General features: G+C 41.4%; 2 protein-coding genes across 3 annotated transcripts; both read right to left on the reverse strand.

Annotated features, from left to right (window-relative positions):
- Nucleotides 1-2,764: 2,764 nt before the first annotated feature.
- On the reverse strand, nt 2,765-20,801 carry LOC137012371 (pterin-4-alpha-carbinolamine dehydratase 2-like). Of its 2 annotated transcripts, none has more exons than XM_067375531.1 (4): nt 20,583-20,801; nt 7,880-8,005; nt 4,574-4,675; nt 2,765-3,918 (listed from the first exon to the last, which is right to left on the reverse strand). In XM_067375531.1, exons 1-4 carry the CDS (start codon nt 20,685-20,687, stop codon nt 3,823-3,825), a joined length of 429 nt encoding a protein of 142 aa, XP_067231632.1. In that variant the 5' UTR covers nt 20,688-20,801; the 3' UTR covers nt 2,765-3,822. The 2 variants fall into 2 exon arrangements, with proteins under 2 accessions (XP_067231632.1, XP_067231634.1); XM_067375533.1 differs by having other exon boundaries at nt 2,771-3,918; nt 4,574-4,654.
- A 316-nt stretch (nt 20,802-21,117) lies between these two features.
- Nucleotides 21,118-23,849, reverse strand: txndc15 (thioredoxin domain containing 15). Its single transcript, XM_067375527.1, has 5 exons — nt 23,724-23,849; nt 23,337-23,644; nt 21,867-22,030; nt 21,661-21,791; nt 21,118-21,586 (listed from the first exon to the last, which is right to left on the reverse strand). Exons 1-5 carry the CDS (start codon nt 23,782-23,784, stop codon nt 21,390-21,392), a joined length of 861 nt encoding a protein of 286 aa, XP_067231628.1. The 5' UTR covers nt 23,785-23,849; the 3' UTR covers nt 21,118-21,389.
- Between the last annotated feature and the right edge of the window lie 2,339 nt (nt 23,850-26,188).

Consider the following 26,188-nt stretch of genomic DNA (forward strand, 5'->3'; position numbering starts at 1 on the left):
TAGGAGCTGACGCAGGAACTGATGGTTGCACTCATGGGTTTGAATGTGCTTGAGAAACTGGATAGTTAAGGTGTCACCACCTATGTAGTGTCATGAATCGACTGGAGATACGATCTAGAAATCGAAGGAATGGCGGACGCTCATTGGCAGTGCATTTCTTTTATTTTCTCGCATGCCAGCAGACCGTGTCACACTTCACTTTGGTCCCTCTAACAACATTCAAGAAAAAAAAAAAATCACTTTATCTACATCCTTTACAACATGTTCACTGATGGTATTTTAGGGTGAAAGTGTCGGGCGGGAGCAGGGCATGTTTGTACTGCTCGATGGTCCTTCTCTAGCACAAAGGTAGTAATGGAGGGAATCGAGAGCCAAGCACTCCTTCTCAACTCTATCATGCCCCTTGGGGAAACAGTTTCTGGCTCAGGAATACCAGCAGTCTGCAATCTCCTTCTATTTTCTTTAGTAGCACAGCCCCAGTCCAAAACGAACAGTTTCTGGGCTGAGCAGCACAAAGTCTCCACACACCATGTCTATTAGGCCCTCGAAAGCTCCCTCACACTGCTTACAAGTCAATGTTAATGTCTGCCATCATTTTTGGAGACCAACACAATGAGACTACACCACTCCCGAATGGATGTTCAATGACACATGGAGCGCATATTATCCCATTCATCTTTAAGCACATTTATCAGATGTTCAAGGCTACGATAACTCTCTTGGAGGGCCTGAGGATGACATCATGTAGAGTTGTGTACTTACTGGCTCAACTCTGGGGTGAGTTAATATGGAGGTTTTGCTGGAGATCTCATAGGTGAAGATGCTTGTCTTGTAAGGTCTATGCCACCTAACTAGCAACTTGCTTCCATTGGTGGGCAGCAAGAGTAGCACTTTTTGGCCTGGAACAAAGGATCCCTTCCCTGGTACTCTTATCATACCAGGTTTTCTTAGACTGATGGGCCTTTTTAATGTTCCTCTGGCCAGTGAAGTAATTTCTTCCCACAGTTAATTTAGCAGATGCAGAGGTCCTCTCACCTGTTGACCATACAACAAACCAAACGGGGAGAAACTTATGGAGGTCTTGGAGGTGCACAACCACTAGAAAACACAGGGCTGGGCAACCCTTAACATCCACTGTCCTGCAGTGTTTAGCTCCAACCTTGATCAAACTCACCTGCCTGTGGCTTTCTAGTAATCCTGAAGACCTTGATGAGCTTGTTCAGGTGTGTTTGTTTAGGGTTGGAGCAAAACTCTGCAGACGGCATACTAATGTGTTCATCTTCAGGAATAAGTCCATCATGTGCTAGTGTCTGGGGGCTACCAGTATTGAGTAAGACCTTGGAGAACTGACCATTTAATAGTAGTGCATTTCTGCAATGGGATGAAGTGTATGGTGGATATGGGCAGGGAACACAAGAGAAGGCAGGATACTTGACTTTCCTAGAAGGACAGATGGGTTTAGTCAGGGCCGTCCGTAGGGCGGTGCAACTGGTGCGACTGCACCGGACCCTGAGGCGAACCGGCTCACCCCTGGACTCAACAGGCCAGACTTGATCCCAACGTCTACTGGTCATCACTGATAGGTAGGTCTCTGTCGGTCTCTGCAAGCTTATTGGTTGGACTGTGCACTTCTTGCTTGACCTATTTGTAGAAGAGATCTTTCAGTCAGACATAATGAGCATGGCAGTATTTCTGGGGAGCGGAGCCTTTGGCAGTACAATAATCAGAACCCACTGTAATTTTCTCCCTGTGAATGTATGAATGCTCTGGGTCAGCTCCGGGGAGAACGCCAGTATGTCATCGGAGGCCAAGGCAGTTTGTTCATCATATAGGACTAAAGCAATTGGCTTTGTAAATCGGCGGCCAGAGAGAGGGACCAATGCAGCTGGGTTTGAAATTGAACCCATTAATATTAATTTAAATGGAAGGACATCATGTAAGAGTTGCTCTGACCTGATTGCTCTGGTTAATCCCAAACACCACATCATTTGACTTCTGCAGCAGGGAAGAAATATTATTCTTGCAAGCAATGCCAGACTAGACTTCCCAAAGAATATGTTTTCCGTTGCAGAACACGTTAACTCCCTAGCTTCGATTCACCACAACACCCAGGGTTAGTGAAGTGTTGGTGTGGGTGTAAAGGAGGTAATCACACTGACAGTGATTTTCCAGGACAATGCGAATGGACATCATTCATTTTCAGTTAAAGCTGGTGATTTCCAGAAAAAAATACAAGAGACAAAGCAGAGCTCAACTGCCCAGCAAAGTGATCAATGGGAACACTAAACGAATCAAGAAGTTATTAACACCATGCTGGTACTAACTGCAAAACTCCTTTCGACTGAATCTTCACTTGCTATAATCACACTCGAAGAGATCATATGCCTGTTTATTTAATGTTTTATTTATTTGATCTCAACTTTTCCGCAATTAATGTTTGCTGTTTAACATGTTAAAAGTGATGAAAAGTTTTTTCACATCTTAAAGTAGCTATGCTAATGTCTTTCCCCCCTGTCCTTTCCTAGTTTTGAGGTTTATGATCACACCATCTGTGTGGCACAGGAGAGCTCGTCCTCGATGGACCCACATGTAGGACGCTTTCGTGCTGCCATTTCTGTCTGGCTGCCTGTTTTTCATCATCAGTCTCAGTGATTAAGACACGCAGGTGTACGTGTGCAAACAAGTATGAACACCGTGACACTGACATTGTACGGACAGGATCGGTCGTCTCATGAAAATATTGATACCAAATATTCAAACAAAATAGTAATTTTATTATTTATTGAGAAAATGAATGCACAAAATAAACTTTAAATGAAACAGGTGAGCGTTTGATATCACTGATGTAAAACCCTTGTTGCAATGCTTCCTGATGCGGCAAAGTTTGAATTTTTAACAAGTGTGGCATTTTTTGACTGGATGGAGACGAACATCGAGAAATAAAGACTTGAATTTCAGTGTTTTCCTCAAAGCAGAAGATCTGGATTACAGTTCACAAATAAAATACCTTTATGATTAGTGTATTTTATGGTCACCTTTTGAGCCAAAGCACATTCATAAAATTCCTCATGTATCACACAGCAAACAAAATAAATTTTGAATAATGGTTAAATAAAATTTTATTAATTTTGTGATTTTAAAGTGTAGTCTTGTTTAAATTATGTAATCTTCCGTCAGACAGAACAGAATGAAATGTTAAAATTACAAATTAATTGAGTACTAAACGGTGTTAAATTGCACTAAATTACCAATTCTGTTATTCAATCATGAACTTACTTAGGAATTTTAGCAAATGTACTGAGAATAATTGATAACAAGAAATAACCTTGACATCCTTTAAAAAAAAATGAATTTATCAATTTCAAATAAATTTGGTCACAAGCCTGGTCTGCCCACATGATGTCTTCTGTAGAGCTGCTATATAGCTGAACTGAACTCATTTCATATTTAATGATCTTTACACAGTTATTGAACTGACTGCAGCAGAATTGTCTTTTTAGAGCTGCTTTACAGCAGAACATCAATAAATCATTCCTGTTTATCCACATAAAGATGCTTTGAAACAATCTGTATAAAAATAAAGCTGACGTGACTTTATATGTAAAAATGCACCTAAATAAATGATTTAAACATCATATCAGACATTAAATGAATATGAAATTGATCTACACTCTTTTTAATATGCTTTTACCAGAACCATGATTTTAAATGCACAATTGTGTGGATTAACAAGCTCACCTATTTCTCTTGTTTTGGAGGGAATACAATACAAAACATTTGTAATATATTGAAAATAAATGTCGCTTCCACAAGGAAGATCTGCTACAGGGACAAAGCAACCTTATCAATGAACTTGGCCAGTCGAATATCCTTCTTTGACAGTCCTCCACAGTCATGTGTGGATAAAGTGATCTGGACCTGAAAGATAGTAAGAAACTCTATCATTCGATAACTATTATCCAAGAAACAGCACTTTTAATAACTTATAAACCTGTAAAGACTGTGAGCTACGAGGTCGTTAATTGATCGTATTTGCTTCTGTTGAAACGGTCAGCCTGTTTATTTTTAAAATAATCAAGTTTAATAGCAGAATTCATGGTGAAAAACTTTTTTGCTTCAAAATCCTTTTGTAGTGTTGTGATGCACCTCACAGCTGGTTGGCTTGGTTCACTTTAACCAAGACTATTTAAAAATCTCTGGAAGAAAAATGAATGGAAAAAAATACTTGAAAAAGGAAAAGTGGGTGGCACTAACGCCGTCTATATTCCTCACAGCGCCGTCAGCCTCCCGCACAGTGAGCCGATTCACAAAACCCAGTGTCATAACCACTGCTGCTCATTTCACAAAGAGAGTTTCCACTACAGATCGTCAGGATTACTCTCTCCACTTCAACATGACATGAAATGTGAGCTAGTGCACTACACAGTGCGAGTGTTTGCCGTGCAAATGCAACACTTTCAAAGGCCTGATGTGTGTGGCCTCTCATCTACTTTAAACACTGTGTATTCATGTTAAACATTTGGGGAAACATTATAAACTGCTGCTCCAGGGTGAGAAATACGCGGCTTATTACCTTGTTATAAACATTGAACCACTCCGGATGATGGTCCATCTTCTCTGCCTGCAGAGCCACTCGACACATGAAGCCGAACGCCTGAGGAACAGAAAACACATGCTGGAAGATCAGTTTTACACCAGTTCTTCTGAACGATTAGCAGATCCACAGGAAATAATGCTTAATTAAAATGATCAAGTTGCTGAGAAGCCTGTATTTTGAGAGGAATATATATTTTTAATAACTTGTTTACACATGGTTCAGTGGCATAACACTGTAATTCTGTACATATTTAACAGAGGAATGGACTACAGGTTTGGCAAAGTGATGAGTAGAGAAACGGTCTGTGAAACTACACATCGGAGGTCTCCAAAGACACTATATGACCTCTGGAGCATGTTTAGCTGACCTGTGATTGGAGGATGACAAAGTTACAGAGTCATCCAATCAGAAGCGAGCACAAGCTAAACCCCCTGTGAAAAAAAAAAACGCACTGGCTATTTCAGAGCAATTTCCCAATGCAATCTCAATTAAGCCTTTAAATACTTCCTTAGCTAATTAAGTCAACTGAACCGCCATTGTACACAAGTCATCTGAGGGCTCGGCCAAAATCTCTCATAATGAAACAGGAGTAGTTTAAAAAGAGAGAGGAGGAGGAAATTACAAGTGTCGTATATTGTACGTAATTTGGGGAGCTCGTTCTCCAACACATGATGTAACGCAATTGGCTATTTTATCAAAGCAGCTATCAAGGAAAGCGTTCTGTTATCCATTTAAAGTGATTGACAAAATCCTGCAACTCGACTCCGTCAGCAATTTAAGCACACAGTCTGCTTTTGCTCAACTTTCATTTGGAATATTGGCAATTATTCAATAGCAGGGCATGATAATGATGGCCGCAACATTTCCTTTCTGACGTTTGGCCGATCTGTCAGGCAAAACACAGTCACAGAATAAACCTTCGAATCTGATTTGAGCTCACTCCCGAAACTAGACCGGACGTTTGCTGAATCTCAAACATAGAGAGCTCTACTACTCCTAAACCCAAACCAAACAAACTGAGCGCATTTTACAATCCAGTGTTGTTGAGCATTAAACACGCAGACGGCCGGAGCGCTGCCTCTGATAGCCGGTGGAGGAGGTCAAGGCCCGTGGTTCTGGGCTCTTTTGTTAGCGGTGTATTGTGTGGAGCGACGCCTTCAGTCTGTCAGGAGCAGGTAATTAGACTTGACATGTTACAGGCCTCATCTCAAATAATCAGAACCACCGCCGCGGGACCGCCGCACGCTTCCACACACGCCACTTTAGGGGCATTTTGTGTTATTACGGCATGATTGTCATAAAACACTGGATGAGACCGATTCGACGTCGGGGTGGCATTGCCGTGGTTTCAAACACATGTGCCTGCGATTTACAGATCGGTTTTCTGCAGAGCAATATTGGGCTTACGCTCCCGCAGGCAGGCCTAAACGCAGACAGATTGAGCTTCACTCTCTCAAAGATCATTACGCACCGTCACCACCGGACACTTAATTCCTTCAGAGTAAATGAGCGTGATTACGGCCCGACCCTCCTGATGGAAACCAATCGGCTCGAAATACCGACAGCGTTCTCCCAGAATGCCTTGACATGCATCCTGTTTCAATGCAAATGATTTTAATCATTTATTCCACATCAGTTGGTTTTGTTTGAGGACCTGGATTGTACTGTGGCGCATGAAAGTCAAAATGTTTACTCCCCTCCTATTCAAGTTGTGTCCAGTTATTTGTGTCTGAATCGAATTAATGACGGGTTTGGCTTTGACAGGTTTCACAAAGAGATTAAATTAAATAAAGAAAGGCCTGGTTTCACAGACAGGGCTTAGATTAAGCCAGGATTAGGCCTTGGTTCAATTAGGACATTAGGACAAACAACATTACTGATCTGCATCTTGAGACAAAACAATGGCACAGATGGATTTCAAGATATGCTGCTTCAGTTAAAACAGCTCAAACATGCATTTTAATCTAGGACTAGACTTAAGCCTTGTCTGTGAAACCACAGAGTTCTAGTCTAAAGACCTTCTTCCACTGGACCTTTCTCTAAAGACGACGCTTTACACATTTACACACAGAAATCGATTCTCAGTCAGTGTCAATCATCTGGCTACCCAAAGTGCAGGGAAAAGGATGCAGGGACAAAATCAGTGACGTGCAGAAGAGAGACTGAGTGAGATGTGCAAATGGAAAAATGTGAGGTCACTATTACAAGGACAGGCAAACAAAGTGAACAAAAGAGAAACAGAGAGACTGATGGGATAGTTAGTGGTTTTCTGAGGCACATGAAACATTTTAACCAATCTGATTGTTTGTGAAAGAAATCATTTTGATCAGAACTTCAATTGCTGCCAAGAACAGCTCTGCTCTCTCTCACGGTAATGCAGACTGACATGAAGGGAGTGAAAAGCAGCGTTCGGAGGGGGAAGGGAGAGAAAAACCTGCTTACAGAGAGAAGAGAGCGAGCGAGGCCTTCAACACACACATGCCTGTTTCATGCGCACTCACGCCACCCTTCAAAAGCATGACTATTTTAAAGGAATTAATCAATTTATTGATCAAGGATGCATTTAATTCATCAAAAGTGACAGTAAAGACATTCAAAATGTTACAAAAGACTAATTTCAAATAAATGCTGTTCTTTTAGAACTTTCTATTCATCAAAGAATCCTGAAAAAAAAAAAAAAAAAAAACATTTATCACAGTTTCCACACTGATAATAATCATAAATGTTTCTTGAGCATCAAATCAACATATCAGAATGATTTCTGAAGGATCATGTGACACTGAAGACTGGAGTAATGATGCTGAAAATTCAGGAATAAATTACACTTTACTATATATTCACATAGAAAACAGCTGATTTACACTGTAATTATATTTCACTGTTTTACTGTATTTTTGATCAAATAAATGCAGCCTTGATGAGCAGAAGAGTTTCACAAACAGTTTTTAGTAACTGCCAAATAAAATTGGTCTTCTACTTGGCCATCAAAATACAGGCTTCTCAATGAAGAGAAGGGTTCCAAGAAAGTGGTTAGGTTTACACCTGCAACTAATAAAGCGACAATTGGAATTTAGAAGGGCAACGGATCCAGCTGTGTTTCTCTGTTAAAGCCGTTTGGACCACAATGGCCCTGAACAGCAACACAAACTCTAGGCCTGTTAGAGAAAGTGATCTGGACTCAAGAGACTCAGTGATTCTGCTGTGTTTCTGCAGCGACATCTAGAGCTCATGGAGGAACTGAGGCAGATCGCAGCAGTGCAGTGAAGATGAGTTTTGTCACACCTGGTTGAAGGTTTTGAAGTGCAGCTCCTTGTAAAGAGCGTCACGCTCATCGACCTCCACCCAGCCGGTGGCCTTCAGCTCCAGGAGGAACTGCTCCCGCTCCGACGGGGACAGCCAGTCTGCAGCCTGCAGAAACAAGCCATACTCACATCTCACATTAGCTCACTTCAGCTCACTTAATCTCACTTAATCTCACTTCATCTCACTTTAGCTCACTTCATCTCACATCAGCTCACTTCAGCTCACATCATCTCACTTCATCTCACTTTAGCTCACTTCATCTCACATCAGCTCACTTCATCTCACATCATCTCACTTCATCTCACTTAATCTCACTTTAGCTCACTTTAGCTCACTTCATCTCACATCAGCTCACTTCAGCTCACTTAATCTCACTTCATCTCACTTTAGCTCACTTCATCTCACATCAGCTCACTTCATCTCACATCATCTCACTTCATCTCACTTAATCTCACTTTAGCTCACTTTAGCTCACTTCATCTCACATCATCTCACTTCATCTCACTTAATCTCACTTTAGCTCACTTTAGCTCACTTCATCTCACATCATCTCACTTCAGCTCACTTAATCTCACTTAATCTCACTTCATCTCACTTTAGCTCACTTCATCTCACATCAGCTCACTTCAGCTCACATCATCTCACTTCATCTCACTTTAGCTCACTTCATCTCACATCAGCTCACTTCATCTCACATCATCTCACTTCATCTCACTTAATCTCACTTTAGCTCACTTTAGCTCACTTCATCTCACATCAGCTCACTTCAGCTCACATCATCTCACTTCATCTCACATCAGCTCACTTCATCTCACATCAGCTCACTTCAGCTCACTTCATCTCACTTTAGCTCACTTTAGCTCACTTCATCTCACTTTAGCTCACTTCATCTCACATCAGCTCACTTCAGCTCACTTCAGCTCACTTCATCTCACATCAGCTCACTTCAGCTCACTTCAGCTCACTTCATCTCACTTTAGCTCACTTTAGCTCACATCAGCTCACTTCAGCTCACTTCAGCTCACTTCAGCTCACATCATCTCACTTCAGCTCACATCATCTCACTTCAGCTCACTTTAGCTCACTTCATCTCACATCAGCTCACTTCAGCTCACTTCAGCTCACTTTAGCTCACTTCATCTCACTTTAGCTCACTTCATCTCACATCATCTCACTTCATCTCACTTTAGCTCACTTCATCTCACATCAGCTCACTTCAGCTCACTTCAGCTCACTTCATCTCACTTTAGCTCACTTCATCTCACATTAGCTCACTTCAGCTCACTTCATCTCACATCATCTCACTTCAGCTCACATCATCTCACTTCAGCTCACATCATCTCACTTCAGCTCACTTCATCTCACATCATGTCACTTCAGCTCACATCATCTCACTTCAGCTCACATCACCTCACTTCATCTCACATCACCTCACTTCAGCTCACATCATCTCACTTCAGCTCACTTCATCTCACTTCAGCTCACATCATCTCACTTCATCTCACTTCAGCTCACTTCATCTCACATCACCTCACTTCATCTCACTTCATCTCACTTCAGCTCACATCATCTCACTTCAGCTCACTTCATCTCACTTCAGCTCACATCATCTCACTTCATCTCACTTCATCTCACTTCATCTCACTTCAGCTCACTTCAGCTCACATCATCTCACTTCAGCTCACATCACCTCACATCATCTCACATCATCTCACTTCAGCTCACTTCATCTCACATAATCTCACTTCAGCTCACATCACCTCACATAATCTCACTTCAGCTCACTTCATCTCACATAATCTCACTTCAGCTCACATCAGATCACTTCAGCTCACATCAGCTCACTTCAGCTCACATCAGCTCACATCAGCTCACTTCATCTCACTTCAGCTCACATCATCTCACTTCAGCTCACTTCAGCTCACTTCAGCTCACATCACCTCACTTCATCTCACATAATCTCACTTCAGCTCACATCACCTCACTTCATCTCACATAATCTCACTTCAGCTCACTTCATCTCACATCATCTCACTTCAGCTCACATCACCTCACTTCAGCTCACATCATCTCACATCATCTCACTTCAGCTCACATCACCTCACTTCATCTCACTTCATCTCACATCATCTCACTTCAGCTCACATCACCTCACTTCAGCTCACATCAGCTCACTTCATCTCACTTCAGCTCACATCATCTCACTTCAGCTCACTTCAGCTCACATCACCTCACTTCATCTCACATAATCTCACTTCAGCTCACATCACCTCACTTCATCTCACATAATCTCACTTCAGCTCACATAATCTCACTTCAGCTCACTTCATCTCACATCATCTCACTTCAGCTCACATCACCTCACTTCAGCTCACATCATCTCACATCATCTCACTTCAGCTCACATCACCTCACTTCATCTCACTTCATCTCACATCATCTCACTTCAGCTCACATCACCTCACTTCAGCTCACATCAGCTCACTTCATCTCACTTCAGCTCACATCATCTCACTTCAGCTCACTTCAGCTCACTTCAGCTCACATCATCTCACTTCATCTCATATCACCTCACTTCATCTCACATCATCTCACTTCATCTCACATCACCTCACTTCAGCTCACTTCATCTCACTTCAGCTCACATCACATCACCTCACTTCATCTCACTTCAGCTCACATCATCTCACATCAGCTCACTTCAGCTCACTTAATCTCACTTAATCTCACTTCATCTCACTTTAGCTCACTTCATCTCACATCAGCTCACTTCAGCTCACATCATCTCACTTCATCTCACTTTAGCTCACTTCATCTCACATCAGCTCACTTCATCTCACATCATCTCACTTCATCTCACTTAATCTCACTTAATCTCACTTTAGCTCACTTTAGCTCACTTCATCTCACATCAGCTCACTTAATCTCACTTCATCTCACTTTAGCTCACTTCATCTCACATCAGCTCACTTCATCTCACATCATCTCACTTCATCTCACTTAATCTCACTTTAGCTCACTTTAGCTCACTTCATCTCACATCATCTCACTTCATCTCACTTAATCTCACTTTAGCTCACTTTAGCTCACTTCATCTCACATCATCTCACTTCAGCTCACTTAATCTCACTTTAGCTCACTTTAGCTCACTTCATCTCACATCATCTCACTTCATCTCACTTAATCTCACTTTAGCTCACTTTAGCTCACTTCATCTCACATCATCTCACTTCAGCTCACTTAATCTCACTTAATCTCACTTCATCTCACTTCATCTCACTTTAGCTCACTTCATCTCACATCAGCTCACTTCAGCTCACATCATCTCACTTCATCTCACTTTAGCTCACTTCATCTCACATCAGCTCACTTCATCTCACATCATCTCACTTCATCTCACTTAATCTCACTTTAGCTCACTTTAGCTCACTTCATCTCACATCAGCTCACTTCAGCTCACATCATCTCACTTCATCTCACATCAGCTCACTTCATCTCACATCAGCTCACTTCAGCTCACTTCATCTCACTTTAGCTCACTTTAGCTCACTTCATCTCACTTTAGCTCACTTCATCTCACATCAGCTCACTTCAGCTCACTTCAGCTCACTTCAGCTCACTTCATCTCACATCAGCTCACTTCAGCTCACTTCATCTCACTTTAGCTCACTTCATCTCACATCAGCTCACTTCAGCTCACTTCAGCTCACTTCAGCTCACATCATCTCACTTCAGCTCACATCATCTCACTTCAGCTCACTTTAGCTCACTTCATCTCACATCAGCTCACTTCAGCTCACTTCAGCTCACTTTAGCTCACTTCATCTCACTTTAGCTCACTTCATCTCACATCATCTCACTTCATCTCACTTTAGCTCACTTCATCTCACATCAGCTCACTTCAGCTCACTTCAGCTCACTTCATCTCACTTTAGCTCACTTCATCTCACATTAGCTCACTTCAGCTCACTTCATCTCACATCATCTCACTTCAGCTCACATCATCTCACTTCAGCTCACTTCATCTCACATCATGTCACTTCAGCTCACATCATCTCACTTCAGCTCACATCACCTCACTTCATCTCACATCACCTCACTTCAGCTCACATCATCTCACTTCAGCTCACTTCATCTCACTTCAGCTCACATCATCTCACTTCATCTCACTTCAGCTCACTTCATCTCACATCACCTCACTTCATCTCACTTCATCTCACTTCAGCTCACATCATCTCACTTCAGCTCACTTCATCTCACTTCAGCTCACATCATCTCACTTCATCTCACTTCATCTCACTTCAGCTCACTTCAGCTCACTTCAGCTCACATCATCTCACTTCAGCTCACATCACCTCACATCATCTCACATCATCTCACTTCAGCTCACTTCATCTCACATAATCTCACTTCAGCTCACATCACCTCACATAATCTCACTTCAGCTCACTTCATCTCACATAATCTCACTTCAGCTCACATCAGATCACTTCAGCTCACATCAGCTCACTTCAGCTCACATCAGCTCACATCAGCTCACTTCATCTCACTTCAGCTCACATCATCTCACTTCAGCTCACTTCAGCTCACTTCAGCTCACATCACCTCACTTCATCTCACATAATCTCACTTCAGCTCACATCACCTCACTTCATCTCACATAATCTCACTTCAGCTCACTTCATCTCACATCATCTCACTTCAGCTCACATCACCTCACTTCAGCTCACATCATCTCACATCATCTCACTTCAGCTCACATCACCTCACTTCATCTCACTTCATCTCACATCATCTCACTTCAGCTCACATCACCTCACTTCAGCTCACATCACCTCACTTCAGCTCACATCAGCTCACTTCATCTCACTTCAGCTCACATCATCTCACTTCAGCTCACTTCAGCTCACATCACCTCACTTCATCTCACATAATCTCACTTCAGCTCACATCACCTCACTTCATCTCACATAATCTCACTTCAGCTCACATAATCTCACTTCAGCTCACTTCATCTCACATCATCTCACTTCAGCTCACATCACCTCACTTCAGCTCACATCATCTCACATCATCTCACTTCAGCTCACATCACCTCACTTCATCTCACTTCATCTCACATCATCTCACTTCAGCTCACATCACCTCACTTCAGCTCACATCAGCTCACTTCATCTCACTTCAGCTCACATCATCTCACTTCAGCTCACTTCAGCTCACTTCAGCTCACATCATCTCACTTCATCTCACATCACCTCACTTCATCTCACATCATCTCACTTCATCTCACATCACCTCACTTCAGCTCACTTCATCTCACTTCAGCTCACATCACATCACCTCACTTCATCTCACTTCAGCTCACATCATCTCACATCATCTCACTTCAGCTCACATCACCTCACTTCATCTCACTTCATCTCACATCATCTCACTTCAGCTCACATCACCTCACTTCATCTCACTTCATCTCACATCACCTCACATCATCTCACATCATCTCACTTCAGCTCACATCATCTCACTTCATCTCACTTCAGCTCACATCATCTCACTTCATCTCACATCACCTCACTTCATCTCACATCATCTCACTTCATCTCACATCACCTCACTTCAGCTCACTTCATCTCACTTCAGCTCACATCACCTCACTTCATCTCACATAATCTCACTTCAGATCACATCACCTCACTTCATCTCACATCACCTCACTTCATCTCACATCACCTCACTTCATCTCACATCATCTCACTTCATCTCACATCATCTCACTTCAGCTCACTTCAGCTCACATCATCTCACTTCAGCTCACATCACCTCACTTCATCTCACATCACCTCACTTCATCTCACATCACCTCACTTCATCTCACATCACCTCACTTCATCTCACTTCAGCTCACATCATCTCACTTCAGCTCACATCATCTCACATCTCTTTTAGTGTGCAGTAATAGAGGTAAAATACATATTTTTGTACTTGCACAGATCGATTACTTCCTTCTTTCGTGGTCTAGAGGTTTATACATTTATGAAAAAAATGTTGATATAAAAGATGCATTGCATTAAACTCTTCGCTGTTCCATTCATTACAGTTATGAACCTCTTACTGCAACATGATCTCAACATAATATTTACTGAGTTGTTATTTTATTTAGTTATATTTTGTTTCATGTTAATTTAAAATGTAATTGATTGAGGCAGAACAAAGAAAGCCTACTATTTCTTAAAAGGCAAATCAATTAAAGTATAATTTTAAGTTAATAAAATCATCTGTAGTGTTTTAGAATTGTGTTAATTATGGCACTGATGGAGTGAAAACGTCACTTATAAACAAATACTGTCAAATAATGCATAATGTCAAACAATAATTCATATGTGCTGCAATAAAAATAAATGTTATCCGCGTTGTAAAATGCTCTTGGTCATTAATAACTCTTTGCTTGATCTAATATCTCATTGTTTAACACATGTCATGATTCAATACTGTGGCTTTTGTTCCCCAGGTGAAAAAGGTACACGTCTATAATGTACTTAAAGTGCTCTATTTTCGTGCACTAATTAAATTCAGGAATAATCACTTCATCTCACTTCAGCTCACTTCATCTCACTTCATCTCACTTCAGCTCACATCATCTCACTTCAGCTCACATCATCTCACTTCAGCTCACATCACCTCACATCATCTCACTTCAGCTCACATCATCTCACTTCAGCTCACTTCAGCTCACTTCATCTCACATAATCTCACTTCAGCTCACATCACCTCACTTCATCTCACATAATCTCACTTCAGCTCACATCACCTCACTTCATCTCACATAATCTCACTTCAGCTCACATCAGCTCACTTCAGCTCACATCAGCTCACATCAGCTCACTTCATCTCACTTCAGCTCACATCATCTCACTTCAGCTCACTTCAGCTCACATCACCTCACTTCAGCTCACATCACCTCACTTCATCTCACATCATCTCACTTCAGCTCACTTTAGCTCACTTCATCTCACATCAGCTCACTTCAGCTCACTTCAGCTCACTTTAGCTCACTTCATCTCACTTTAGCTCACTTCATCTCACATCATCTCACTTCATCTCACTTTAGCTCACTTCATCTCACATCAGCTCACTTCAGCTCACTTCAGCTCACTTCATCTCACTTTAGCTCACTTCATCTCACATTAGCTCACTTCAGCTCACTTCATCTCACATCATCTCACTTCAGCTCACATCATCTCACTTCAGCTCACTTCATCTCACATCATGTCACTTCAGCTCACATCATCTCACTTCAGCTCACATCACCTCACTTCATCTCACATCACCTCACTTCAGCTCACATCATCTCACTTCAGCTCACTTCATCTCACTTCAGCTCACATCATCTCACTTCATCTCACTTCAGCTCACTTCATCTCACATCACCTCACTTCATCTCACTTCATCTCACTTCAGCTCACATCATCTCACTTCAGCTCACTTCATCTCACTTCAGCTCACATCATCTCACTTCATCTCACTTCAGCTCACTTCAGCTCACTTCAGCTCACATCATCTCACTTCAGCTCACATCACCTCACATCATCTCACATCATCTCACTTCAGCTCACTTCAGCTCACTTCATCTCACATAATCTCACTTCAGCTCACATCACCTCACATAATCTCACTTCAGCTCACTTCATCTCACATAATCTCACTTCAGCTCACATCAGATCACTTCAGCTCACATCAGCTCACTTCAGCTCACATCAGCTCACATCAGCTCACTTCATCTCACTTCAGCTCACATCATCTCACTTCAGCTCACTTCAGCTCACTTCAGCTCACATCACCTCACTTCATCTCACATAATCTCACTTCAGCTCACATCACCTCACTTCATCTCACATAATCTCACTTCAGCTCACTTCATCTCACATCATCTCACTTCAGCTCACATCACCTCACTTCAGCTCACATCATCTCACATCATCTCACTTCAGCTCACATCACCTCACTTCATCTCACTTCATCTCACATCATCTCACTTCAGCTCACATCACCTCACTTCAGCTCACATCACCTCACTTCAGCTCACATCAGCTCACTTCATCTCACTTCAGCTCACATCATCTCACTTCAGCTCACTTCAGCTCACATCACCTCACTTCATCTCACATAATCTCACTTCAGCTCACATCACCTCACTTCATCTCACATAATCTCACTTCAGCTCACATAATCTCACTTCAGCTCACTTCATCTCACATCATCTCACTTCAGCTCACATCACCTCACTTCAGCTCACATCATCTCACATCATCTCACTTCAGCTCACATCACCTCACTTCATCTCACTTCATCTCACATCATCTCACTTCAGCTCACATCACCTCACTTCAGCTCACATCAGCTCACTTCATCTCACTTCAGCTCACATCATCTCACTTCAGCTCACTTCAGCTCACTTCAGCTCACATCATCTCACTTCATCTCACATCACCTCACTTCATCTCACATCATCTCACTTCATCTCACATCACCTCACTTCAGCTCACTTCATCTCACTTCAGCTCACATCACATCACCTCACTTCATCTCACTTCAGCTCACATCATCTCACATCATCTCACTTCAGCTCACATCACCTCACTTCATCTCACTTCATCTCACTTCATCTCACATCATCTCACTTCAGCTCACATCACCTCACTTCATCTCACTTCATCTCACATCACCTCACTTCATCTCACATCATCTCACTTCAGCTCACATCATCTCACTTCAGCTCACTTCATCTCACTTCAGCTCACATCATCTCACTTCATCTCACATCACCTCACTTCATCTCACATCATCTCACTTCATCTCACATCACCTCACTTCAGCTCACTTCATCTCACTTCAGCTCACATCACCTCACTTCATCTCACATAATCTCACTTCAGATCACATCACCTCACTTCATCTCACATCACCTCACTTCATCTCACATCATCTCACTTCAGCTCACTTCAGCTCACATCATCTCACTTCAGCTCACATCACCTCACTTCATCTCACATCACCTCACTTCATCTCACATCACCTCACTTCATCTCACATCACCTCACTTCATCTCACTTCAGCTCACATCATCTCACTTCAGCTCACATCATCTCACATCTCTTTTAGTGTGCAGTAATAGAGGTAAAATACATATTTTTGTACTTGCACAGATCGATTACTTCCTTCTTTCGTGGTCTAGAGGTTTATACATTTATGAAAAAAATGTTGATATAAAAGATGCATTGCATTAAACTCTTCGCTGTTCCATTCATTACAGTTATGAACCTCTTACTGCAACATGATCTCAACATAATATTTACTGAGTTGTTATTTTATTTAGTTATATTTTGTTTCATGTTAATTTAAAATGTAATTGATTGAGGCAGAACAAAGAAAGCCTACTATTTCTTAAAAGGCAAATCAATTAAAGTATAATTTTAAGTTAATAAAATCATCTGTAGTGTTTTAGAATTGTGTTAATTATGGCACTGATGGAGTGAAAACGTCACTTATAAACAAATACTGTCAAATAATGCATAATGTCAAACAATAATTCATATGTGCTGCAATAAAAATAAATGTTATCCGCATTGTAAAATGCTCTTGGTCATTAATAACTCTTTGCTTGATCTAATATCTCATTGTTTAACACATGTCATGATTCAATACTGTGGCTTTTGTTCCCCAGGTGAAAAAGGTACACGTCTATAATGTACTTAAAGTGCTCTATTTTCGTGCACTAATTAAATTCAGGAATAATCACTTCATCTCACTTCATCTCACTTCATCTCACTTCAGCTCACATCATCTCACTTCAGCTCACATCATCTCACTTCAGCTCACATCACCTCACATCATCTCACTTCAGCTCACATCATCTCACTTCAGCTCACTTCAGCTCACTTCATCTCACATAATCTCACTTCAGCTCACATCACCTCACTTCATCTCACATAATCTCACTTCAGCTCACATCACCTCACTTCATCTCACATAATCTCACTTCAGCTCACATCAGCTCACTTCAGCTCACATCAGCTCACATCAGCTCACTTCATCTCACTTCAGCTCACATCATCTCACTTCAGCTCACTTCAGCTCACATCACCTCACTTCAGCTCACATCACCTCACTTCATCTCACATAATCTCACTTCAGCTCACATCACCTCACTTCATCTCACATAATCTCACTTCAGCTCACTTCATCTCACATCATCTCACTTCAGCTCACATCACCTCACTTCAGCTCACATCATCTCACATCATCTCACTTCAGCTCACATCACCTCACTTCATCTCACTTCATCTCACTTCATCTCACATCATCTCACTTCAGCTCACATCACCTCACTTCATCTCACTTCATCTCACTTCATCTCACATCACCTCACTTCAGCTCACTTCAGCTCACTTCAGCTCACATCATCTCACTTCAGCTCACATCACCTCACTTCATCTCACTTCATCTCACTTCAGCTCACATCACCTCACTTCATCTCACTTCATCTCACTTCAGCTCACATCATCTCACTTCAGCTCACATCACCTCACTTCATCTCACTTCATCTCACTTCATCTCACTTCAGCTCACATCACCTCACATCACCTCACTTCATCTCACATCATCTCACTTCAGCTCACATCATCTCACTTCAGCTCACATCACCTCACTTCAGCTCACATCACCTCACTTCAGCTCACATAATCTCACTTCAGCTCACTTCAGCTCACATCATCTCACTTCAGCTCACATCACCTCACTTCATCTCACTTCATCTCACTTCAGCTCACATCACCTCACTTCATCTCACATCATCTCACTTCAGCTCACATCATCTCACTTCATCTCACTTCATCTCACTTCAGCTCACTTCATCTCACTTCCGCTCACATCACCTCACTTCATCTCACATAATCTCACTTCATCTCACTTCAGCTCACATCACCTTAGTGACCACCCCAAGTACCTTAGAAACTGCCTAGCAACACCCTAGCAATCAACCAGGTTACCATAGCAACCACCTAGCAACCACCCAGAACACCTTAGCAACTGCCTAGCATTACCTTAGTGACCACCCCAAGTACCTTAGAAACTGCCTAGCAACACCCTAGCAACCAACCAGGTTACCATAGCAACCGCCTAGCAACCAGCCAGAACACCCTAGCAAATGCCCAACACCTTAGCAACCACCCCAAGTACCTTAGCAACTGCCTAGCAACCACGCAGGGTACCATAGCAACCACCTAGCAACCAACCTAGAACACCTTAGCAATTGCCTAGAAACACCCTACCAACCGAGTGCTGAGATTTGCCACTGCAAGCATCATTCACATTTTCTTCAGGAAATGTACATTCTAGTTTTGTACTTAATATACTAATAATTCTTCTTTAGTAGATAATCTTAAGAACATCTAAGTGTACTCAACTGTGCTATTTTGAGACAGCATTAAATATGAACTAAAATGTGCTTTTAATATACTATCTCTGAATTAAAAAAATATATATTTAGCTACCACTTGTAGTACACTATGGGTTCAAATGTACTATAAGTGGTATCCAAATACATTTTTTAAATACAGCACATTTTAGTTCACACTTCATGCGGTCTCAAAATAGTACAGTTGAGTACACTTAAATGTTCTTAAGATTATCTTAAGAAGTACTAAAGAAGATTTTTTAGTATATTAAGTACAAAACTACTGCACGAAAATAGAGCACTTTAAGTACATTATAAAAGTGTACTTTTTTTCACCTGCGTCGTCAGGTTAAAAGGGTCTCTGTGCGCCATCTGCCGGTGAGGCAAGCGTCACTGCAAATACTGCAAAACATTATGACTTTACTTGTGTCCAACTAACACAAAATACAGAGTGTGTGTGTGTGTGTGTGTGTGTGTGTGTGTGTGTGTGTGTGTGTGTGTGTGTGTGTGTGTGTGTGTGTGTGTGTGTGTGTGCTTGAGCATGTACCAAGGACAGATTTGTAAGCAGAAGTGAACTAAACTTCATTCTGATTTATAAAAAATACGTTTTCTGGAATTTAGTCAAATTACACCAAAGACAGAATATCAATAGACAACACAGGCCTCTAAATAAAAATATTCAAAAACAAAGCAATTAGAGAGAGAGAGAGAGAGAGAGAGAGAGAGAGAGAGAGATCCACTAGATGGCGCTCGAGTCCAGCGGTTGTTTCACATGCTGATTTCTTAGACTAGTCTTAGTCAAAGTTAATAGACAGTAGTCATCTAATTTTTTCAGTTTTTTTCTTAGTCATAACTTTTTTTTTTTTTTAGAATAAGTTACTGAAACGGTACATTGATCTCATTAGAATGCCAAAAGACTGATTGCCTCTTGGCTAATTGCTAGTTGGTCAGATTAGTTCTTGAGACAGTCAAAGTTTGTTGTTGTATATTGTCTCACACACACGCTGAATAAGACACGCCATGTCTGCCTGTCTAGGAAAGCACATGTAACATTAGATGCCGAACACTGGTACAAACGTGCGGGTGCTCAAACAATAGCTGCTCTCCTGAAGCTCGTGCATGTCTCTAGTCTAAAGCCTTTGATTGGTCGACGAGCTGCCTACGTCAGCACTGCAGTGAAACAGGCTCGCGCTCCTGCTTACAGGTGAAAATAAACACCAAAAGTCTTACCATTTTACCTGTCCGGCTGTCTGAAGACAGAGAGCAGCGGGTTAGTTTAGTGAAAACACTCGGCCATTGGCGGCTGGAGGTCAGAGTAAACATTAACCAGCTCATCGCCGCCCTGTGACAGCAGCAGCAGCAGCACGTCAACACCGAGAGCTGCCCGCGACACCGCCTGACCAGAATACCACAGTGCCGATAATGACGAGGATAGGGTTACCATAAACCTTTTTATGGAATATCGCAGTTTATTATTAATGATTTATCGGTGCACATCATCATTATTGTGTTGAATTCATGTGTCTCATAATCTTGAATCAGAATATCTTCCTCTTGCAGCATCTCTTCTCTTCTCTGATGATGAGGGCGGGGCAACCTGTCACTCACATGAGATCCACCAATAGCAAACCACAACCATCCAATCAATTCCCCACAGACAAAATCAAGCCCCGCCCTACATTTGTTCTTGTTCCTGAAGCGTTTCACTCGGATATACGACACAATAGAGAAGAAAAGACGAGTAACTTCTGTTTCATGACGACTTTAATGAAGTCAGGCTGTGAAATCTAATGTAAATTATTATGAATCTCTATTTGGGGTGTTTGTTAACATGTTTTTATGTAATGTTGTTTGATTTAGTTCTTTAATGAAAATAAATAAATAATATGAGCCAATGTCTTTACATTCACACTTAATTTATTCTGCAAACACTCTCTCACTCTCTCTCTCTCTCACTCTCACACTCACACTCACACTCACACTCACTCACTCACACACACACACACACACACACACACACACACACACACACACACTCTAATCCTGGTGTTCGTGGTCCTGTCCCGGGATCAGCCACCGGATGCTGTCCGTACAGAGTATGGCATAGAGAGTGAAGCCGGATATGAAGAGGACAGAGAACACGAAGAGCCAGTCGATGCTCTTGACGGGAACCGCAGGCAGAGGTCCGATGCGGTCGTCTTCCTGAACGCTCTGATCCGGGCTTGCTTCAAAACCTGGAGAACGGCGGGAAAGAGTGAGTCACTGAACATGTGGCTTCATTACCATCCACCAGGAATAAAGCCCTCACCGGTCTGGTTTGTTATGAAGGACGTCAGCGTGTCCAACGTTCGGTCCGTCTGGTTGAACCGGGCCATGGGTTTGGCACCTTGAAACAGGAGTATGTTGGGAACGGCTACGGTTCCGAACCGCGTCGAGAGACTGAACGGAGAGAAACAGACACCGATGGAAACACATTCACCGGCTCACAGTGTGAAAGCGAAGAGCGGGACCGACCTGCTGTGCTGAGAGGCGTCGAGCGCGAGGAAGTGCATGCTGGGAAAGACCCGAGGCAAGGCGTTGAAGTGAGGCGCGAGACCGGCGGAAAACTGACACCACGGCGTATAAAAGAGGACCAGCGAACACTCGGAGCTGTTGGCATTCAGGAGCTCCATCAGGTCCTGCGGGAGAAACCAAAGGCAGTGATGTTCATGTCTGTCTGTCTCCAGTGGGAAAGAAATGAAGGAAAACATTCCAGGATTTTTCTCCATATAGTGGACTTCACTGAGGTTCAACGGGTTGAAGGTCCAAATGTCAGTTTCAGTGCAGCTTCAAAGAGCTCTACATGATCCCAGACGAGGAATAAGAGTCTCATCTAGAGAAACCATGAATACCACGAATAATCAATTTTCCTGTCCCTAATAATGAACTCAATGCAGGGAAACTAATATGAACTGCATCAGTGCTCACAGCATCATGTAATTAACAACACAGAACAAAATGTATGAATCAAACTCACAAGACTGCCGACAGTTTCTTTTCCACGCATCGTTTTATTACATCCATGTATGTACAGTCAAATCACATAAAACAGTGAAATCGCTCCGGAGCTATTCCTGTCTGTCCTGCGCTCGAGACGGTGACAGAGCTTCACTCCGAATGGTTTTCGCTCGAGAAATTCACTCCTAATTTTCAAAAAGTTGAAATATCTGAACTTTTGTCGCTTCACACGCCAACATTCTGTCGCTCTTGTCGCCGGACGTCGCCAGCGCTCCATTGAGATGAACGGGATCCTGTCGCTGCGTGTCGCTGGCGCTGTGAACGGGGCTTCAGTCTTTGACGTTCGCTTTGTAAACACTGGGATCTTCCTCCTACGTCACGCGTGATCTTTCCAACATGATTACGTCATGCGTGGAGCATCACAGAGCAGTGCAAGATGAGCATTTGTGGTTAAAAAGTATATGTTTATTTTTTTTTAGAAAATGTCCGATGGTTTCTCTAGATGAGACTCTTATTCCTCGTCTGGGATCATGTAGAGCTCTTTGAAGCTGCACTGAAACTGACATTTGGACCTTCAACCCGTTGAACCCCAGTGAAGTCCACTATATGGAGAAACATCCTGGAATGTTTTCCTTCATTTCTTTCCCACTGAAGAAAGAATTGAATCTTGGATGACATGGAGGAGAGTAAATTATTAATTTTCATTCTGAAGTGAATTAATCCTTTAAACCAACCCATACCTGTCCTAACCTCACCCGTATCTCCTCAAAAACTGTTTCCAACATTGATAATAATCATAAATGTTTCTTGAGCAGCAGATCAGAATGATTTCTGAAGGATCATGTGACACTGAAGACTGGAGTAATGATGCTGAAAATTCAGCTTTGATCACAGGAATAAATTACACTTTACTATATATTCACATAGAAAGCAGCTGATTTATAATAATTCAGTTTTTACAGTATTTCTGATCACATAAACACGCACCTGAGACGCGTTGAGCACGTGCACCGTGAAGTGCGCGATCCCGCTGATGTTCCGCCGGTCGCAGGTGACTTTATAGGTCTTGGCGGTCTCGGTGAAGTTCTGGTTCTGGTTGTCGCCGGTGTCGGTGTGGATGACCGCGGACAGCAGCGGTTTCTCCTCCTCAGCACACGGTTCTCCCAGCAGCTCTTTGGGAATCAGATGCTGCATCCCTGCGGGAGAAGGAGCCGTTCCCATCACGGCATCGGCCATCTCCGCAGTCTTGAAGCGCCTCTGAGGCGGATCTGAGGGGTCAGGCTCCTCACCGACACCTGCAGTGACAAACACAGTAACATCACGAGCGGGTCAGTCATCATAAACACGTTATAAGCGCGATTAGTGTGTTTATACCTCCGTGTGTCACGAGCGCGGCGATCATCAGCGGCAGCGCGAGTCCGTGAGTCCAGATCATCTCACCGTTCAGCGCGCGACGCGATGGTGCTACTGTTGATGTTTTGTTGGTTTCAATGAACTCGAAGGGAGAGATTCTACTTCCGGTTCACGACGGAATCACGTGACTTCGGCATTTAAACAACTCTATCTTAATAAAGCTTTATTGGCGTGGCTGTAATACAGAAAATATTCGTGATAGTCAAAAATACGTCAATCAGAAGCAAATACTGTCGACTAATAATTTATTTTAAGCAGTTTATTCCTAAAGCCGCACTCAGGACGATTTTTGTGTTGTTGTAGAAATTAGTAGATAAACGCATAATTGTTTAATTATATTAATTCCGAACTGACGTGTAAAAGAAAGATGTTCCTACAAAATGGTTCATTTAAATTCATTATCTGGAACATAAAGGACTCTGATTGGTTCATCCTCAGAAGCGCGGAGAAAAGTAACAGGAAGCACGTGACAACTGCGGTAACGGCTGCGAGACGAATAATAATATTTGATAAAAACACTGACGAACTTTATTATCAGTGCTGTATAAAATACTGGAAAACCATACTTGAGTAAAGTATAGATATCTTATCAGAAAATGACTGTTGTAGAAGTTAAAGTCACTGTTTATAATGTTACTTGAGTAAAAGTTTTAAAGTATGTGATTTTTTTTTTGTACGAAAAGTATTTTTTTATATTAAATGTATGTATTGAAAGTAAAAGTACAAGTAAATGTAAAATACAAAAGGAGCAAAAAATATTATTAAAAATTGTTCTATACACAGTTTGAGCAGCAAGATTGTTTTCTTACAGTTTGTTTCTTTTAATTAAAAAATGGCTAAATGTTTATTGTAAATATAAATGTAAAAAATACTAATATATTAATTATGCATTGATCACTCATGTTAATTTGTATTGCATTATAACTAATTTAAGAGAACTTTAAAATGTAAATGTTGAAATGAAAAATGAACAATACTTTTATTAACCTTATTTAATGTTACAAATGGATTCTCATTGTAGTGTTTCCATTTCATATAAATCCAAACAGTCATGCTTTAAAAAGACCATCTTTACACATAAAGGCATAGCATGGGTTTATTATATGTATACTTTCACACATTATTTGCTTCTATTTTAGAAAACTTGATGATTATCTAATCAAAATATGTGTTACAGTGCCGATGAAAAAAGGACTGAAATCGAATAAATTTCTGATTTATGTTTCTGTCGCTACATGATGAGGATACAGTTTAAATATGCAACTTCGCTGGATAATGAATGCATAATAGTGAACAAATGGATATAAACTAATGCAAATGAATGGAAACAATCGTGACATTAAACATTTGGTGTTTAAGTCGCATTGTTTTAACGGCTTGAGGTACTAATGTTTGCATCCTCTCAGCCTCGACAGCAAACATACTGCTGTTCTCCACTAATACAGCATCTACTCAACCAACTAATCACTTTATAGTTATATGAAAACATGTACTGTAGTGTACACTGTATGACATACCGTTTTGTTGTCTGTTTTAAATCCGTTTTTGAAGTGTCCCGCTCTGTGCAGTGCGCAGCCTCACGTCACGTGTCAAAACAAACTCCACGAAACATCAGTGTTAGGTTTTATTTCGCCTCTAGAGGTCGCTCTCGTACTGTATAATGACAGCGCACTCTTCTCAGCCACTCCAGGAACGGACGCAACCCGGAAAATAAAATCAACTTCGGTTGTGCGAGCGCTTGTTTGCAGTCTGTGTTCTTCCGACTTTATTTTGTAGTAAGAAAATGCTTTGGGAAAATTTATCGGAGTAAAAGTATACATTTTATTTAGGAAAAATAGTGGAGTAAAAGTTGACAGAAATATAAAAACTCAAGTAAAGTACAGATTCACCCAAAAAATACTTAATTACTGTAACGGAGTATTATTACTTCATTACATTACACCACTGTTCATCAGTCATTAAAGTGAAAATACACAGAGGAGTTCATTATTTAGGCACACTGTCCGGGTCACTAATCTAATCCTTAACCATATTTAATACTCTCTTATGTCATTCTAATCTAAAACATACTATAGTAAATACTACAGTGTTTATGAGCCATACTTTAGTAAAGTAATTTAATTAATTTGTTGTGGTAATTCTATAGTTGCTGTGGTAATTTAACAACTATAGTAATGTAAACAAATTACTTTACCCAATACTATATTCAGTTTTCTACAACTATATACTAAATTAAACTATAGTAAAAGCTGAAGTATACTACAGTATTTATTACAGTTGATCAGTTCACTATAGTTCATACTACAGTACACTCTAACATTCATTAACAAGATGTTGTAAATACTAATATAATATATACAGTATACTACAATTTACTATAGTATGCTTCAAAAACACTATAGTATTTTTTAATGTGGGAATTGACT

Source organism: Chanodichthys erythropterus, chromosome 22 (genome assembly GCF_024489055.1).
Source record: "Chanodichthys erythropterus isolate Z2021 chromosome 22, ASM2448905v1, whole genome shotgun sequence".
Lineage (NCBI taxonomy): Eukaryota > Metazoa > Chordata > Actinopteri > Cypriniformes > Xenocyprididae > Chanodichthys > Chanodichthys erythropterus.

Coding starts and splice junctions, on each gene's coding strand:
- LOC137012371 (XM_067375531.1), bottom strand. CDS start 20,687: ATGAGCTGGTTAATGTTTACTCTGACCTCCAGCCGCCAATGGCCGAGT. Junction 8,006..20,582: donor ACAGCCGGACAGGTAAAATG/GTAAGACTTTTG, acceptor TTGTTTCTGCAG/GCTGCAGACTGGCTGTCCCC. Junction 3,919..4,573: donor GGTTCAATGTTTATAACAAG/GTAATAAGCCGC, acceptor ACTATCTTTCAG/GTCCAGATCACTTTATCCAC.
- txndc15 (XM_067375527.1), bottom strand. CDS start 23,784: ATGATCTGGACTCACGGACTCGCGCTGCCGCTGATGATCGCCGCGCTC. Junction 22,031..23,336: donor ACGTGCTCAACGCGTCTCAG/GTGCGTGTTTAT, acceptor TTTCTCCCGCAG/GACCTGATGGAGCTCCTGAA. Junction 21,587..21,660: donor CTTCATAACAAACCAGACCG/GTGAGGGCTTTA, acceptor GCCGTTCTCCAG/GTTTTGAAGCAAGCCCGGAT.